Source organism: Homarus americanus, unplaced genomic scaffold (assembly GCF_018991925.1).
Source record: "Homarus americanus isolate GMGI-L3 unplaced genomic scaffold, GMGI_Hamer_2.0 scaffold52806, whole genome shotgun sequence".
In the NCBI taxonomy this organism is placed as follows: Eukaryota; Metazoa; Arthropoda; class Malacostraca; order Decapoda; family Nephropidae; genus Homarus; species Homarus americanus.
Genome location: NW_024720773.1, coordinates 9,126,476 through 9,146,227, shown reverse-complemented (window position 1 = coordinate 9,146,227; position 19,752 = coordinate 9,126,476). Strand labels below are relative to the sequence as shown.

Below are 19,752 nucleotides of genomic sequence, written 5' to 3'. Positions count from 1 at the left end.
GCAGTCAACAGCGCCATATCAAGCAGAGGACACGCCCGTAGCCACCACGCCCACACCCACTTAATTTAGGTGTCATATGATGATGTATCGTATCGTATCTCGTGTCAGGGTAGAGTGGTGTGGGTGACGTGTGTTATGGTGCGACGGGCTGACACCTGAGGCTGATTCACCATGCACGTGACCTTAACTAATCCGGTGACCTTAACACAGTGGACACAATTCACCAGACATTTTATACCATCTCATGTCAGGGTTTCAATTTAGGGTCTAACAAATTATAGCTTACCAAACTAAACCTAACAATTATCTCAATACAAATCACTATTATTGTCTAACAAACGTAAATATACCCTACGTTTGTGTGCTGGGAGGAGCATAACGTTAATATAGAGAAGAAAGAATGGTGGTAACTAAGGAATCCATAAGTAGTCGGTGGCCGCAGTAGAAACAGGACCCGTCAGCCACCAGCAGTAGCCACCAGGAGCAGAGAAACAAAGGGTGAGGCTTCGAGGCGTGTGAATGAGGTCTCGACTCGTCCCTACTGAACCCTCAAGTATCCGAATCACAGTTTACTAACGAAGATATTAACATCATTGATGAACCACCAACAGGAAAATAACCTTAATTGATAAAGTTTAATTATTTACTACTTTACTTAAAATCATTGGGGGAACTACAAGGTCTGATTCGGGGTTTCGTCGTCCTGGTAATGACGCCATCAGTGAACGAGGATTATAAGCGAGACAGTTGGACTATTAATTGGTTGTTGTGATTGTTATTTACACGACAGTAGATGAAAATAAACAAATTTATTATTTTTTACTTTATTCTTGTAAAGTATAAATCTATGGACGCGCACACACACACACACACTGGTGGCGCGGGGAGTAGGGGTGGAAAGGAGAGTTGACAGGGAGAGAAGGATGTGAGGGAGTAAGGGGATGTGACTGAGACAGGGAGGGAGGGAAGGGGAAGAGAGGGAGGAGGGAGGGAGTTACACAGGCGTACAGTTTTTACCACCAGGACTAACCGGTTTGGTAACCTCCCTTACCGTCGTGTTGCCTAGCTCCCACGCCTTACCACGCCCTCCCATGTTCCCCTTGACCCATACTCCCCTCCCTCCCACGCACATGTAACGACCTCCACGCCCTCCCACACCCAACACCTAACCGCCTCCCATGCCCATCACCCCACCAGCTCCCACGCCCACCTATTACCCACCCCTCGTCACCCCGCACCTCAAACTATACACACACACACAATGCATATTATATCATTATGTCTAAATCTAATGTAAGTCTGTATATTTTCAGCCACCGGCTGCAACTTTATTAATAAACCGTTTATTATTATTATTATTATTATTACACACACACTAGCACGTGCCCGATTTTGAAACCCTAACCTAACCCACTAAGTTACCTCATATAGAAAGCTTATATATATATATATATATATATATATATATATATATATATATATATATATATATATATATATATATATATATATATATATCATTACCATAGCGTGTCTCATGTAAGGCTTGGGAAGTCTTACGACACTAATGATAGTCTGTAATATTATGAACTGTACTTATATTACTGTTTCTTTATTACGGGTAAATATTATCCGTAAAGTAATACTGTAAGAGCGTTATATCATCTGTAAAGCAAGACTGAGGTGGTTGACACGTAACACTCATCTTCTGTTGAACTTTGGTAATACTGATTGTATATCCTTCTTGTGATGGTAACACTGATCTGGGTGTTCACAACAATGGGGTAAAGTTATAATAAAATATATAATTCAATACATATAACAGGTCTAACACTTTTTAAAATTATTATCTTATGATTGGCACAGTAATACCACCCGCTTGGTTCAGCCATGTCAGTATTGATGTTATTGTTCATCTTGTATCTGTATTTTTCTGGCTAAATAAACTGTTTCAGTATCAGTACCTGTGTGTGTTTGGTTAACAAGACTTCTAAATAAATGTTGGGATCAGAAACAGCAGCAGGAGGGGGAGGTGTGGGAGGGAGGGAGCGGTGCTAGTTGGGTCACACTCCAGGGTCCAGATAGCCTTTTCCATCTCCATTTTGGCTTCGTTGAGCGGACACCAGCTGACCCTGCGCGCCATCCAGGGCGGCTGAGTGGTGCTGATGTTTAGGTCCATTACCTCCTCACCGTCCACAAACACTTTCCTCCTAAAGAGATATCCCTCGGACGTTAAGTTGTCACCGAAGGTCAGGCTGTGCCAGTGACGGTGTGCAGGCGTCACAGGCAGGTGTTTACTTTCAAAAAATAAACAATAATCTATTGTTAGTCTGACTTCAGTGGCGTTTACATCAGGCAGGAAGTAAACAGTTTGGTTCCAGCCGACGGACTCGGCTAACTGCATGCACTTGGTGGTGAGACAACCACCGTGGAAGGACACCATGGAAATGGCCAGCTCAATATTGTACCCGAAAATATAAAGGAACTCTGCCTCTCCATTAAGACTCACACTAATACTGTCTTTCCGATCGCCATTTGGTGCCAGGGCGACAGATGTCTTTGACTCTCCAGGTTGAACGTCTATGTGGAAATATTCTCTGCTGCCGCCATGAGACCTTAATGATGGCGGCCACGTATTATTATCAAATAAAACCGAAGATGGCCAAGTCGTGCGCCTGACAGCCTCTCCGTTCTGGCAGTGACCAGCATACACCTCTACGACAGTGAGGCCTCCTCTGGGAACCAGCGTAACACAGGCAAGGAGTGAACCTGTCGCGCTGACCATGACGAGGGAGATGTTTGTGTAGTAGTCCACGCTTGCCATACTCACCACCAGGGGCAACCTCGCCACTACATCGGGAATATTGCGCAGCACATCAGGGTGGATCCAAGACTTACAGTCGGGTACATCAGTGACTGGATAAGGAGTGGGACTTGGGATGTACAGTGGGGTCGTCGTGTCTGTGGTCGCGGGGAGATCTCGAAGGGCAGAGACTAGAGAGATACGGAGAGATGTGATGAGGCTAGAGGAGGTGTTGGGTGGGTGAAGGGTCGAGTCTCCGATGACATGGTCGACCAGAGGCACAAGAAGGAGGAGGAGGACCCAGGTACCAGCCATCCTCACCACTCACACGACAACTGTCATTGAGGAGAGCAAAGGTGTAGTTATTACCTCAGGTGTTGTCTCTTTATACCAATGCACTGTTTGACAAAGTGAAATTAAACATACAGGTGATCGAAATATCCCTGTGCATCAATAATAAAGACTAATGTAGTTTCTCCTGGTTGTGTCTACTGTCTATTCGTTCTACTTACGTCTTCAAACTTGTCAAGGTGCACAGGGACTTTTCGATCACCTAAACCCTCCCAGGTAGCGTTAAATCTTTAAGTGGAATAAACTGTGATGTCTAATCTTCAGGTGATCCAACACACACACACACCTCACATATATTTACTAATCCCGGGTTTTACTTACTTAGATTCTGCTGAGCTACGTCGTGGGAATTGTTTACTCTTAATATACTTGCTTATATTAGCGGTGCTTACCTGAGCAGGTGTTGGTCGGTAACAAGTACTTGTGTCCAGGTAATCCCCAAAATAACCTTTACGTTCTTAAGTCGCTCGGTGTGGGAGTATGTGGGCGTGTCAGAGTGTAGGCGTGTGGGGGTCGTGTAGGCGTGGTCGTGTGGACGTAAAAGTAAGCTCTGGATGTTGGCTTGTTGAAGAGTGCAGGGGAGGGGGAGGGGGAGCAGGACGGTGACAAGCACCTTCCAGCAGTGTTGACGGGTGACTGAGGATGATGCCCGGAGGCAGGTATATTAATATATCCTCAGTTGACTCTCATACTGTACTGTATATCTTGTGTGCTGACCCTCGTGGCTCTCTCTCTCTCTCTCTCTCTCTCTCTCTTACTTATACATTAAATTATTCTCCATCGCACAAATACAACAATTAAATACACCAATTTATCTTCAATTACAACCAAACCAACAATGCATAAAAAAAGTTTAATTACGGAGAAAATCTGTCTATACGTGTAGAAAATCCGTCGAAATACGTAAAAAAATTCCGTCTTATTTAATGGGGGGGCTAGAATAGGTTAGGTTAGGTTAGGTTGGTTAAGCTGAGGGAACAATCTTCAGGTGATCCGTATTTATGTACCTTTATTTTATATATAAATCTGTAATTGTACGAACATTTCTTTAGTACATTTATTGATATTTATACATGGAGGGAAAGACCATAGGTAAAGTTATTATGGTGTGTGTGTGTGTGTGTGTGTGTGTGTCCTATCACTCACCCCTTCCATCCTACCACCCACCACCACCTCTCCCTCAAACAGCTGTGGTGATAATGGTGGTGATAAGACTGCCTCGTTATTCTAAACATCTGCCATCTTGTTATCACCAGAATGTAAACAAATGGTTGGTCACTAACTCTGTCTCCCACACATTACTGTCAGAGGTTCCCGTGACATGAAGTTGTTTATGTGTTCCATGAGTTTGTTGTTTACATGTACTGTACGTTCATTGTTTATACTTACGCCCGTTGTTTATACCTGCGCCCGTTGTTTATACCTACGCCTGTTGTTTATACCTACGCCTGTTGTTTATACCTACGCCTGTTGTTTATACCTACGCCTGTTGTTTATACCTACGCCTGTTGTTTATACCTACGCCTGTTGTTTATACCTACGCCTGTTGTTTATACCTACGCCTGTTGTTTATACCTACGCCCGTTGTTTATACCTACGCCCGTTGTTTATACCTACGCCCGTTGTTTATACCTACGCCCGTTGTTTATACCTACGCCCGTTGTTTATATACCTACGCCCGTTGTTTATACCTACGCCTGTTGTTTATACCTACACCCGTTGTTTATACCTACATACATTGTTTATACCTACGCCTGTTGTTTATACCTACGCCTGTTGTTTATACCTACGCCCGTTGTTTATACCTACGCCTGTTGTTTATACTTACGCCCGTTGTTTATACCTACGTCTGTTGTTTATACCTACGCCTGTTGTTTATACCTGCGCCCATGTCTCTATCCACACCCATACTCACGCCCACACCCACGCCCACAAAAATGAACCCCTAAGATCCTGCTAAGAATTAGACTATATCTCAGGCGTAATGACCCACCACGCCCACGCCCACGCCCATGCCAAGGGGAACAGCGGGGGTACGAATAACTAGGTTGGTTTGTGTGATGAGAGAGAGAGAGAGAGAGAGAGAGAGACGCACAAGGATATATAGAGATAAAAGGCGAGGATAAAAAGAAAAAAAGAAAACTGAATATACATACCACAAAATTAAACATTAAATAAACTGCAATAAACGAAATGAGAAGAGAAAGACGGCAATAAATAAGGGATATAGGAGAGTCGAAAGAGAGTAATACTACTACTACTACTACTACTACTAATAATAATAAACCCGGATAGTCCCAGCGGAGAGTCAAGCGAGAAACTGTAAACACGGAGCAGGTAGCGTTGATTTGACCCAGTTGAGGACGCATTTGGGTACTAATGGTCGTCATCTCTAGTGGGAAGGAAGTGAGGGGCAGAGGTGAGAGGTAGGAGGTGGAGGAAGAAGGAGTGGGTATCGTGTGTCATTTGAAAGACGATGGTTATACGTTCACAAGTCACGTTCAGGATTACACACGTTCGTTTATGTTTGAGTGAATTTTTTTTTTTGCTTTGATTTTACGTTCATTCCTGGGATATGTTTGTTGTGGTTATAAATGATACGAGCTTTTACAGTGAGGTTTTGGGTTTTTTGTTACGTATTTTTAGTTGATGTTTACAGTCACACACTCTCTCTCTAGTTCCTGACTATCACACGAGAACACAGCCTAAGTTATCATTAATCATAAACACAATTATCATCACTCACATAATAAACGATGACAAACATTTGGATGAAACAAAAGAAATTAAATAAAACAGAATAAGGAAGGTTTTCGCCATTTACAAAAGGCTCTAGATGAGTTATTACATTATTTTTATTTTATATCACAAAATACAAATATTTTAGAGGTAGTAACGAAAGAACAAATCTAACCGTGTGAATTTATCTGATAAGGAGGTGGTGTTGGCGGACAATAGGGCTGTAAGACATGTTTTACTGGGAGAAAAATAATTATCCTATCCCTGGCAGCATCACACGAGGTCAGGGAAGTAAACAAACACCCAAGTAGTGAAAAATATATCAGTAAATCGGTCAGGAAAGGCGGATACAGCGGTGGATTCTTTAGTAGTTAATTCACCCTGTTGCAGATTCTTGCTTTGAATACCTGACGAAGGGAGACGACAGTTGTAGAGGACCTCACCGTCACAGGACGCAGAAAGAGTACAAGACTGGCAGTGTGAAGGCGTCAGTCTTGTTTACATGTGCTACCCAAACCTGTATTTAGTGAGGGATAACGTAAGGGTTGTGGGACTGCTACACAGGATATGATTTTGATAAAACTGATGGTGGTGTTAGCGAGGCACCAGTAGTGTTCCCTCCTTGGTGGTGTTAGCGAGGCACCAGTAGTGTTCCCTCCTTGGTGGTGTTAGCGAGGCACCAGTAGTGTTCCCTCCTTGGTGGTGTTCACGGTAGATGTTATATAGACGCCTAGGGCAAGCGCTTTCGAGTCATCACCACTGTTCCCCCATTATGGTGTGGCCCTGGGTCACCACACAGTCACGGTGGAGTCATCACCACTGTTCCCCCATCATGGTGTGGCCCTGGGTCACCACACAGTCACGGTGGAGTCATCACCACTGTTCCCCCATTATGGTGTGGCCCTGGGTCACCACACAGTCATGACAGGCTAGGTTACGGCAGGTCATCCACCCAGGAAGGCAGCAACTGGCCGAGTCCAGGACCTTGTTCGGGGCGCTGGGTGACGCATCGGCGCCCTCAGAGCCGTGAGGGTCCACCCGTGCCCCGGGCGGCCAGGCGATGGCGGCGGGGCAGCAGAAGAGGTGTGTAGGGGGGAGTGAGCGGCACGGACCAGGATGTTTGCCTGGCCCCGCCCCCTCCTCCACCCACACTCCCACCAACTGGTGCCATCCTCTTACTCCCACACCTGCCTCACCTGTCGTGCTCTCTGGCTCCTGGTGTGTGTGTGTGTGTGTGGAATTTAGAACACGAGCGTGGGCCCATCCCCCTCCCGAGGCCCTCCTCACTCACCTCCTACACCAAGTAGTTCTCCTAAGACGGTGATCATTAGTACACTCCATAAACCTACACCTATACCCACCTCCTCCCGACTCTTGGCGACGTGGGAGGGAGAGAAGACACCCACACGGGCCATGGAGGGAGAGAAGACACCCACACGGGCCATGGAGGGAGAGAAGACATCCACACGGGCCATGGAGGGAGAGGACACATCCACACGGGCCATGGACGGAGAGGACAAGGACACCATCCACACGGGTCATGGACGGAGAGGACACATCCACACGGGCCATGGAGGGAGAGGACACACCCACACGGGCCATGGACGGAGAGGACACACCACACGGGCCATGGAGGAGAGGACACACCCACACGGGCCATGGAGGGAGAGGACACACCCACACGGGCATGGACGGAGAGGACATGGACGGAGAGGACACATCACACGGGCCATGGAGGGAGAGGACACACCCACACGGGCCATGGACGGAGAGGACACAGCCACACGGGCCATGGAGGAGACACGGGCCATGGACGGAGAGGACACATCCACACGGGCCATGGAGGAGAGGACACACCACACGGGCATGGACGGAGAGGACATGGACCCACACACGGGCCATGGAGGAGAGGACACCCACACGGGCCATGGAGGGAGGGACACAGCCACACACGGGCCATGGACGGAGAGGACACAGCCACACGGGCCATGGAGGAGAGGACACACCCACACGGGCCATGGAGGAGAGGACACACATGGACGGAGAGGACACATCCACACGGGCCATGGAGGGAGGACACACCCACACGGGCCATGGAGGAGAGGACACACCACACGGGCCATGGACGGGAGGACACATCCACACGGGCCATGGAGGAGAGGACACACCACACGGGCCATGGAGGAGAGGACACACACACGGGCCATGGACGGAAGACATGGCCATGGACGGGCCATGGAGGGAGGGACACACCCACACGGGCCATGGAGGGAGAGGACACACCCACACGGGCCATGGAGGAGAGGACACACCCACACGGGCCATGGATGGACGGAAGGACACACCCACACGGGCCATGGAGGAGAGGACACCCACACGGCCCATGGAGGAGAGGACACACCCACACGGGCCATGGACACACCCACACCATGGACGGAGAGGACACAGCCACACGGGCCATGGAGGGAGAGGACACACCCACACGGGCCATGGACGGAGAGGACACATCCACACGGGCCATGGACGGAGAGGACACATCCCATGGACGGAGAGGACACATCCACACGGGCCATGGAGGGAGAGGACACATCCACACGGGCCATGGACGGAGGACACACCCCACACGGGCCATGGAGGGAGAGGACACACACGGGCCATATAGTGTCCCCAGTGGGTCGTGGTGGTGGTGTGGGAGGCTTTTCGTCCATATCGGCCAGTGACCTAAACACACCTCGCCTCGACCCCTTACTCCTTAGCCTTCTCCTTACTCCTCAACCCTCTCCCCTTCTCTCTTACTCCTCAACCCTCTCCCTTACTCCCTGACCCTCTCTTACTCCTCCAACCCTCTCCTTGACTCCCTCTCTCCCTTACTCCTCAACCCTCTCCCTCACCCCTTACTCCTTGACCCCTCTCCCCTTACTTCCCCTCTCTCAACCCCTCTCCCTTACTCCCTTGCCCTCCTCCTCTACTCCTCCCTCTACTCACCCTCTCCCTTACTCCTCTCTCCCTCCTTGACTTCTCCTCAACCCCTGTTACTCGACCAACCTCTGACGAACTACAAACAGATTCCATCAATAAAATATTCAAATTTGATCACCTGAAGAAGAGTAGACACCACAGCTTATTTATTGAAGAAAGTCATTTCACCTGAAGAAGAGTAGACACCACAGCTTATTTCACCCGAAGAAGAGTAGACACCACAGCTTATTTCACCTGAAGAAGAGTAGACACCACAGCTTATTTCACCTGAAGAAGAGTAGACACCACAGCTTATTTCACCCGAAGAAGAGTAGACACCACAGCTTATTTCACCTGAAGAAGAGAAGACACCACAGCTTATTTCACCTGAAGAAGAGTAGACACCACAACTTATTTCACCTAAAGATTAGACACCACAGCTTATTTCACCTGAAGAGTAAACACCAGTTTATTTCACCTGAAGATTAACCACCCTAACACTACCTAAGGGGATGGGGTTAAGTTAGGTGAGCATTACAGTGGTTAAGCTGGGGGGTGTCTAATTTTCATGTAAACTAAACTGGGAATGTCTAGAGAGAGAGAGAGAGAGAGAGAGAGAGAGAGAGAGAGAGAGAGAGAGAGAGAGAATAAATTTGAATAAAGAGAAAAACAAATAAATAAAAACTGAGAGAGCATGGAATTATGAAAGAAAGAAAAAGAGAGAAAAAAAGAAAGAAATATAGAAAGAGAAAGAAAAAAAGAGAGAAAAAGAAAGAAATAGAAAAAGAAAAAGAAAAGAAAAAAGAAAAAAAAAGAGAGAAAACGAAAAAAAACATTAAAAACACATACACCAACACCCACTCCGTCAACATTATCAATAAACACTCAAACATCAGCTCTCGTCCAGGGCCATTTAAAGAGACGTGTGGCCTCATAAGGAGAAAGTGACAACAAGACGACCAGCTCCATAAAGAACAAGAGACGATCACATAACTGGATTAGGTTAGGTTTAGGTTAGGATTCAGTCGTTTATTAAACCTTTGATGTAGATTCTGATTCTTTAAATGGACTATGATGATGATGAGGGGGGCGTGTGTGGGTGTGTGTGGGTGGGGTGGGTTGTGGTGGGAGGGGTGTTGTGGGTGGGAGGTGGGTTGTGGTGGGTGTGTGCGGGGGGGTGGTGGTGGTGAGGGGTGAGGGGTGGGGACTTGTAGGGTTTGTGGATGTAGTGGTGATACATACATACATACATACATACATACATACATACATACATTCATATATCTGTCTGTCCGTCTGTCCGTGATATAGAGTTTTCATAGCATTATTATCAAAGTTCACAATAAATTAAAACCTAACCAAATCTAACCAAACCTAACCTAACCAAATCTAACCAAACCTAACCACTGGACATGAAAGTAGAGCTGGTGGCTGTGTGTCCTGGGGGCTCCCCCGGATACGCCCCTGATTACACTAGGCAGGATATGTGTGTATGGTGTGTGTATGATGGGTGTATGATGGGTGAGGTGTACTTCAGCTTGGGTGTCGTTCTGAATACACTAGACCAGTGGTTCTCAAAGTTTTTTTCCAGTTTTACCCCTATATAAAGTCTAACAGGTTCGAATTACTCCAACGTAAAATTTTACTCCTTAATTCTATTCAATAAAGTGTATTGTACAAAACACAAGTGTACAATTGAAGTGTGTCTTATACAAAAATCAATAATAGTGCTACAGTTACAGTGCTGTTATAGACTTAGTCTTAGTGAGATGGATGAACTTGTGTTGTCGACACCAGATTTTGGATGCGTGGTTTAGTCTTTGACAGAGCCAGCCTCATATCTGAGCTTGGAACGAACCGGTTTCTAGTCTTGGACTTGATGTGGTACACTGCCGAGAACCCAAGTTCACACATATAGGTCGTGGGAAATGGAAGAAGTACGTCGATAGCCCGAGTCATTAGAGTTGGGTATCCCACTGCTCCTTGCTTAAACCAGAAAGATGCAATATCCTCGACAGTGTCGAATGTGCTACGGGTCACGGAATCATTTCTCAACTTCAGGAATTCGTCTTTTGCAGAGTCGTTGTCAGAAATGACATCTTCGGCGACGAGAAATGGTTGCTTCATCCATGCGGTGTTCGTCTCCAGAGCCTTGCTTTCAGGAAAATATTTTGTCATTGACGTCTTGAGTGTGAGCGAATACTTCACAAGTTGCCAAACGCGGCAAACGTAAGTGTTATAAGTGTTAAATACGAGGTTACCCCACCGTGCCAACAGAAGCGTGTTACCCCAGCCAGAATGTAGTTTTTACCCCAGTTGGGGTAATTACCCCGAGTTTGAGAACCACTGCACTAAACAGTACTGTTGTTTGATGGGAGGAAGGAGGGTGGGGAGGATAGGGGGAGGAGGAGGAGGAAGAGGAGGGGAGGGATGGGGGAGAGGGAGGAGTGGGAGGGGTAGAGGGAAGAAAATAAAGAGGAGAGGAGGAGAGGGTAAGGGGAGGCGGGAAGGTAGGAGTAGAGAGCGAGAAGAGGAAAGAGGAGGGGAAGAGAGTAGAGAAGAAGAAGGAGGAGGGGGGGAGGGGAGAGTAGAGGGGAAGAGGTTCAACAGCAAAAAGGTTCACATCTCAAGAGGTTCACTACACACACACACACACAACCCCAGGTGAGCTAAGGTGACCCCCACACACCTGCATATTGTGAACAGGATCTAGAACAGGAGGTTAATTTATCAGAGGATAGATAGATAGATAGATAGATAGTGAGAAATAGAGACAAGACGAGAGAGAGAGAGAGAGAGAGAGAGAGAGAGAGAGAGAGAGAGAGAGAGAGCATTACTGTACCTGTACTTTATATGTAACTCTGTATCTGTGCCGTAAGTTACTGTCACCACAAGGTAATTATTGTACCTGTAACTCGTTATAAATCTGTAATTATAATGATATTTAGTTAAGTCGTAAGTTATTTTTTTCCTCGTCTGTGAGTAGTAACTGTTGAAATGTATCTCACTACCTGACTTAAGTTATTACATCCAAAATGGCTTCTTTATTGCATTATGACTGTATTTTAACCTGATGTGTGTGTGTGCGCGCGCGTGTACCTGCTCACGTGTGTGTTAATAATTTCTCTTATGCATAAAGCCTCCGCCCAAAGTGAGGGTCGAACCCAGGTCCTTGAAACCCAAGGACGACAGATGGTACCAATTACCTTCACTTGTTCCTGATCACACCACCCACAACCTGCTCGCTTACACTCACCTAACCTAACCTAACTTAACACCTGACCTCCCAAAAAGATCGATTTATACCTGAACCTAACACCTGACATTACAAATAGGCCTAGTTAACATATACCTCACACCTGTCACTTAAGAAAGATAAAATATTACTTTTTAACACCTGTCGCATCATAAAAGATATTAATTAACCTGGAGGTAACACCTGTTTCTCTTGCCCTCCTTCGGTGTTCCTTTGATGTCCCTCACAGCCTTCCTATATTTAGCCTGGCGGTGAGTCCTTTGACCACCGCCACCCACCACGACTAAACCAAAACTAAACCACTGTAACATTTCTCCTTAAACCAAAGATTTAAGGTAAAATCTCACTTAAAACTCACAAATTACAGGAACTAAAATACAGTACTGTAAGTGTTCTGGTGTCTTAGTTACAGGGGAAAAGAGGCCTGAGGGTATGATTTTTTTTGTGTGAATCTGGGGTTAGGGCTGAGCAGCAACGCCCGGGTGTGTTTCTCCAGCACTGGCGTTTACACACACAATATCTTGAAGGTTTTTCTTGGGTGATTGAGTAACCTTTAGCCTTCTGGCGGCCGGTAGGAGCCCCTGGCCAAATACGGTTCCTGGCGACGGGAGACGTGGCAGGGGTGTCGCCCACGCTGACGGAGGACCACCCCTTAGTAGGTCTTGGAGGAGGGCGAGGTCTGTTGGGCGGTGGACCTCTCAACACTTTGTTCTAAATATTTAATCTAATCTAACCTAATCTAGCCTAACCTAACGTAACCTAACCTAACCTGGCAGTACAAAGGGGCTCTTGGGTGGACCTCCGTGATATGCAAATGATATGGTAAAGGTTAGGTTAGGTTTGGTTAGGTTGGGTTAGGTCAGGTTCTTGATGTGATACGGTATGATAATGACGGTGGTGGGTATAATAGTTGTATATTGTGGTCTGAGGTCGAGGTGATTATCATATTGGGTACGAGTTTAAAGAGGATTACCTGAAGATTAATCACTATAAAGCTTATTTCACCTGAAGATTTGCCACAAAAAGCTTATTTCACCTGAAGATTAGGTTAGGTTAGGCTGGGGTGACTAATCTTCAGGTGGTGATCCGAGGACAGCATCATGATTCACGAGTTCGATATATTGTGAAGTCACGAGGGGCGTCGACGGCAGGAGGGAGAGACAATTTCACGGGTGAGCACAATCCCTCCTGAGGGCGGTGGACGCGAAATGACACGCAATTTTCATGTTCCTCTGAATTATAAAATGAGGAGACTAAGATTTATCCCACGAGGTTAATGATACGTTAAGTGAGAGAAAATGTGGTGTTGAGAGAGATTTGGGTTCAAATATACGGAAGGAATTCTGAAAAGAAACCCGTTCATTACAATTCAAGGTGGACGGATATGTCATGTGTGTGTGTGTGTGTGTGTGTGTGTGTATGCGTGACAGACAGAGATAACGACGGTGTATCTACAGACAACGTAATGCAACTCAGAAACCCACAGTCAGGTAAGTCAGTCTGTGAACACCTCGGCCTAACCAGGTGTTGGCGGGTCACCTGGAGAGTTGGGGGGCGTGGCACCTGTACAATCGCTGCCTTGATTACCTCTGAATACCCAGGTAATGGCTCCAGGTTGCTGATCTAATTGGCGGGTCCCCCATTTGGAGTCCCTCGTGCCGTGAGAACCATCCCCGCCCTGAGCCTGCCCGAGGTGTGTAAAGATAAGATAAAAGATAAGACCGACAAAATATTTAATATATTAAAGCTGCCTAAAGTCGAGGTCAACCACTGGGAGATTAATAAGACACGGAACATGGAAGTCGTCGATATTCAAGGTGTTCATAAATTATCTCATACGTTTTAGAACTTAATAACTTGAAGAACATTATTGATAAGAACATGTCTGTGTTCTGTGTATAATATTTTTAAGGTTAATATATGGATCACCCTAATACTACCCTAACCTAACCTAACACCACTCTCCAATATAGTGTTATTAGGGTGGTTAATCTTCAGGTGACTTAAACTCGGATGTCTAATCTTCATGTGATCCGAAATAAAATAAATGAACCTGGATAAAATTTCCTGACCAGCCAATGAAAACTCGACATTGTTACCCTGTCTAAAATTCATTGGACAGTAAAGTAAAGCAGAAATAGATTCATCAGCTTAACTCATTATATTTTATTGGTACTAAATAAAATTATACAATGACACTTGAACGATAATAAAAACCATTCCACTAAATATTTTCAACCGTCTTAAATTATTGTAACGGACAATTCAATTTAAAATAATAACAAATAATGGTGTTCTATTAAAGACTCTGCAACACAGACACACACACACACACACTGACGGGGTTGTTCAGCGGGAAATAATACTTAATTTATTTATATATTGAGAGCCATTTTAGGTAGAAGGTGATGACTGCCTGACGCCTATGGATTAGTGGGCAGAAAATATTGGACAGTGAGAATGTTAGTGTGTAGAGATAAACAAGATGAGTTGATATATAGATAATGCACACACACACACACACACACACACACACACACACACACGCACACACACACACACACACACACACACACACACACACACAATGCTGAATCCTAACGTTGAATATCACAAGTAAAAATGGTTAGGTTAGGTTAAGTGAGAATAAATATTGACTTTGAGCTTCACTTGTCAGGACCTCTATGATAATGGTGGTGAAAGCTACTCCCTGTTTGCGTGCGTGCGTGTGTGTGTGTATGTGTGTCTACCTGTGTTGTCTGTGTACCTGGTGTGCTTCTGTGTGTGTGTGTGTGACGATTTTACTGAAGGAATGTATCTATCTATCTATCTATCGATCTATCTACCACAGAAAATTCTAATTAGTAAATCTTAAAACTTAAAAAAAAAAAAACTCAAATGAAAACGTCAATATTTATCCAGTAATATCAATGTTAACTTGAAGATAATAATTGGCTCCCGTCACCCACGCTCACACACTACGCCAACTTCTAATTTGGCAGCCGAGATATGCGCCAATTATGATGTTATTAGATGAAATTGGATCAAAGTTAAAAAAAATGAGTTTGAGAATATTTTGTTACGTGAGTGAGGCGTGTTGGTTACTCGTTCCTACTGGAGAAAAAAAATGATGGTAGTGTTTGCTGCTTGTTCATGCTGGGAGAAAAATTGCTAATTAAGTTTTCCTTCTCGTGTTTTTATTATTATTATTATTATTTACCATTATTTTATTATTATCATTATTATTATTGTAGTTATCATTTTTATTATTATAATTATTAGTAGTAGTATTTTATTCCTGATCCATCCTGTATTTATAAGTCACGTCAGCTTGTCAGGTCAGAGTCGAGGACCTGTCTGGTGGGCTCTGACGGGGACCTGGATCCAGTGGCCGCCCAGGGCTCAGGTTCTCAGAGATTAGTGTATTTTTTCCACCTATTAGGAGTTGTGGTCACCTATCTAACTCAGAGGTTCAGAGACTCATCTAAGACACAAGGATGGGCTCTCAAGGGTTCAATAACTCATCAAGCTGACTCACTGAACCCAAGGCAGCTCATTAACACACAAGGATGGATTAACAAAGATTTGTACGTTAAATTTTTCTTAGGAGGATTTTGACCTTATCTTTTCACCTACAGTGGACTCTTTATAGCTTACGTTAATAACTCACTTAAACTATAGGGATAAAATATGGCAGCCAAGAATGGTACCAAAATCGCACAGAGACTCTGCCTTACACTGGCATGTCCTCTTGTTGTGGAGTTGGGAAATTCACATAAAAATTGTTTGAGAAGCCGGATTCAGGTTGTTGTGTGGAGCCAGACGTGGGCGGTGGTGGGTGGAGGGGTAGGTGGACGGGGGAAGACGTGGGTGGTGGTGGGTATGGGCGGTAGAAGGAGGGGGAACACTTAAGTTGTGTGGGGGAGGAGGGGGGCAGACGTGGGTGTTGGTGGAGGTGGAGGAGGGGTCAGACATAGGTGTCAAAATGTCTACTAATAATGACAACAACAACAACAACCGTAATAGTAAAAATAACAATAACCATAATAATAACAACATCTACACTCAACGTCAATCACCAAAATACACTTTTACAGAATCCCCTCCCACAAATCCACCCTTCAAAACAAAGCCAAAATCCGGGTTTGAATAGGAGAACGCTCCCTACTGCAAACAAGACCAATCCGGATTTACAAAAGACGAACGGGCACAAGAACAACTCCAGCAAAGTACAGTATAGCCAGATAAAGAGATTAAAAAAAAAACTCACTATTATTCTAATGCAAATCTTATAGTTGTGTGGATAGCCAACGATGTTTATCTGGCAGTACTATACAGGTTAACAATACAGCGTGAATCTCTGTTTACATACAGTATACGATAACTTGATCACCTACAGACGACAGCGTAACCCACACCAGGATGATGATAATGATGAATTTATCGCTTAATTATGATCACTGAATATACTATTATACTCTAAGGTAGGAATATACGGATCAGATATACTAACCCTTTGAATATATAATTAAACGCCTGATTGCGATGCCCTAATTACTGTCATTTGGATGTAAATTATTGTATGATAAATTGAGTTCAAGGGTCAAATGATTTAACCCTTTCATACCATACCTCCTAACACCTGAGGGGATAGATAGATAGATAGACGATAAAGATAGATAGATAGAAAGATAGATGTACAGATAAATAGATAGATAGATAGATATATTTAGATAGATATTTAGATAGATAGATTGATAGACAGATAAGTAGATAGACAGACAGACAGACAGATAGACAGAGATAGATAGATAGAGGTTCCAAGCCCTGAAACCTCTAACACTTTAGCTACGACACAAAGATAGCGCCCACACTGTCTTCGAGAGCTTGTAAGAGATGAGGATGATAACAGGTAAGTTAGGAGAGAGTATGGCTAAGACCAGAGTTAGGGGTGAAGACGGTGACCAATGTGGGGTGAAGGATAGGTAGGGAGGAGGGATAGGGGGAAGGGTAGGGAGAGAGGATGTTAGATAGGGGGGCAGAGCAGGGATGGGTGGTAGGGGGGAGGATAGGCAGGGATAGGGAATAGGCAGGGGGAAGGGATATGGGAGAGGGCGAGGTAGGGGGGAGGGAGGGAGAGCTAGGTAGAAGGGAGGGAGGGAGGGGGTGTTGGACAGGGGGTAGGGAGGGGGAGCTGAGCATGGTGGAGGGAGGGGAACTGGGTAGGGCGGAGGGAGGGGGAGGTGGACAGGTAAGCAGGCGGGCTGTGAGTCACCCCCAGCATGTTACTCCACTCCAAATTAGTCGAGCGTACAGGTGCAAACTCCTGACTGGCACCCACCTCTCTCCCTAACCTAACCTAACCCCTACAACCTATAACATACAACAACTCTTTACCTAAAAATTCACACAAATTAAACAAACTACAACATAAAATACATAACACACACACACACAAAACAACTAACAACAGAAATAATATAATTCTTATCTTTAACAGCAATCAATCGTTTATATAACACGTGTATAACATCGCCAATACCATTATGATAATCTCGAGGCGACGGTAAAAATGTTTACATATAATTTCCTTGTTGATGATGTTTATTTATTGTTCATTGTGATTTATATTACTGTAGTGTTTTGTTTATGTTATTCCTCCGTCCATTGTGATATGAGTGTGTGTTTATCTACAATTGTTGCTTCACTGGCTCCAAGGTAGGTGTGTGTGTGTGTGTGTGTGTGTGAGTGTGTGTGTGTGTGTGTCAAATAATATACCACTTTTATCGGCCTTTTTTTCATTAAACTTACACAACAACAGGTAAAGGTCCGCCATCTTTGTTTACCTGTAGGAAGGCGTCAATTACCGTCTTATTTATTTATTTATTTATTTATTTATTCATAACATTTGCATTTCTTGTTTCTCTAATGAATGACTACAAGACAACCTTTATTCTTTATGTCTGTATTACGGCAGGTTAAAAGCGTCACCTGAAGATTAGACACCCTAACTTAATCCATCTTATAATACCTTAATGCTACCTGGAGGGATGAGGTTAGGTTATATAGGTTAGGTGAGGTTAATTAAATAAATTAGGTTGGGCAAGAATCGGCTACGTTAGAAGAAATTAGCTAGTATTAGATTACCTGTAGGTTAAGTTAGGTTAATCTTAAAAGTAAAATAAACTGGGGTGAAACTTATCTCCAGGTAAGGTTAAAGCATATTATACAAGTTACGCAACAACCCACGCGTAAGAGGAGTTTACTACGCATTTTCACTGTCTTGCTTAAACACGCCTCGATACTAACTTATACCTGGATAAAGCGGTCCTTTTATTGCCCTGTGTTTACACCCACCTCTATACTAACATATACAAATTATACATAGATAAAGCAGTCATTTGTACAGTCCTCTCTTCCTTACATACACCTCTATTTAAAACATGTCCAGAAATGTGTATAATCCCAAAACAACGGAAATCACGAAATGGTGAAGAAAAAAGTATGGTCAGGATAATGTACAGGTATATAGATAACGATGATTTGCAGAACTAAGGAATATTATTTAAAAAAAAGTCATCGGTAAAACCAAACAAAAACGATATAGGTAAAGACATTGGGATGAAAACAAAAGAACGAAATGTTGTCAGGTGCAAAAGCCACGAAATGCACTTGGAGTGTAAATTGTAAAATGAACAAGACGTAAAAAAAATAAAAATAAAAAATCGGTAGAAAATGAATACTCAGTGGGACGGTAAACTATTCAAATTAGAGCACACACATAATACATGTCAATATATTAGCCAATAAAATACAGGAAAATGCATGCACTAGATAAGTCATGATATAAATGTAAAATATGAAACAAATCCCTTACATTTTTACTTTACAATTACTGTATTACAATCTACGACAACGTTGAAACCCACACACACAGACAGACACACACACACACACACACACCTTATACACTATACTTCACAAGACCAAACAAAACGAAACAGGAACGCAAATCACTAATATTACCCATACGATAATTATAACTCAAACAAATTTTCAATACCAGAAAAATAAATAAAATAACCAAGATATATAAGCATAAACAAACCCACGTCCAACCAAAACAAAACAAAAGCTATATCTGTTACACTCTACTGAACAAAACAGAACAGAACAGGATCCGAATTCACTCACATCCTCTTGCGGTAAATGTAATATGTAGCCCCCCAACACACCCACCTAAAAAAAAAAAACTTACGATCTGTGGTTATCAAGGGGTAGCAGCAGCAGCAGCATCAAGCCCACACGTATTCTTCTCTCACCGTAGGTTACTGAACTGAGAGACACTAGCTGGGTCGGAGGGAACTATAGTGTGGGTGGCGTCTACCTGTGAGTGAGAGAGTTAGAGATTAAGCGAGAATTTGTATGGGTATGTTGATGTGTGTGTGTGTGTGTGTGTGTGTGTGTGTGTGTATGTGTGTGTACATCAGTCTCAACATTTCATCACTACACTAACAAATTTTCTTTTTATCATTGTTCATAATTTTTTCTTATTCCTTTGTTTCTTCTTCATCCTCTTTATCTCCTATCCATCCTCCTCTTTTCTACTTATTTCTTAACATTCCTCCTCTTCTGTGTTTATGTC

General features: G+C 44.1%; 2 protein-coding genes across 2 annotated transcripts; both read right to left on the bottom strand.

Moving 5' to 3' along the window:
* Positions 1-1,533: 1,533 nt before the first annotated feature.
* Positions 1,534-19,498, bottom strand: LOC121861041. The gene is made up of 2 exons (XM_042358528.1): positions 19,366-19,498; positions 1,534-3,138 (listed from the first exon to the last, which is right to left on the bottom strand). Exon 2 carries the CDS (start codon positions 3,116-3,118, stop codon positions 1,991-1,993), a length of 1,128 nt encoding a protein of 375 aa, XP_042214462.1. The 5' UTR covers positions 3,119-3,138; positions 19,366-19,498; the 3' UTR covers positions 1,534-1,990.
* On the bottom strand, positions 10,613-11,029 carry LOC121860875 (protein ZBED8-like). Its single transcript, XM_042358239.1, has one exon. It carries the CDS (start codon positions 11,027-11,029, stop codon positions 10,613-10,615), a length of 417 nt encoding a protein of 138 aa, XP_042214173.1.
* Positions 19,499-19,752: the final 254 nt, after the last annotated feature.

Bases quoted from the DNA above. Each gene is read 5' to 3' on its own strand.
- LOC121860875 (XM_042358239.1), bottom strand. From the start codon at position 11,029: ATGACAAAATATTTTCCTGAAAGCAAGGCTCTGGAGACGAACACCGCA.
- LOC121861041 (XM_042358528.1), bottom strand. From the start codon at position 3,118: ATGGCTGGTACCTGGGTCCTCCTCCTCCTTCTTGTGCCTCTGGTCGAC.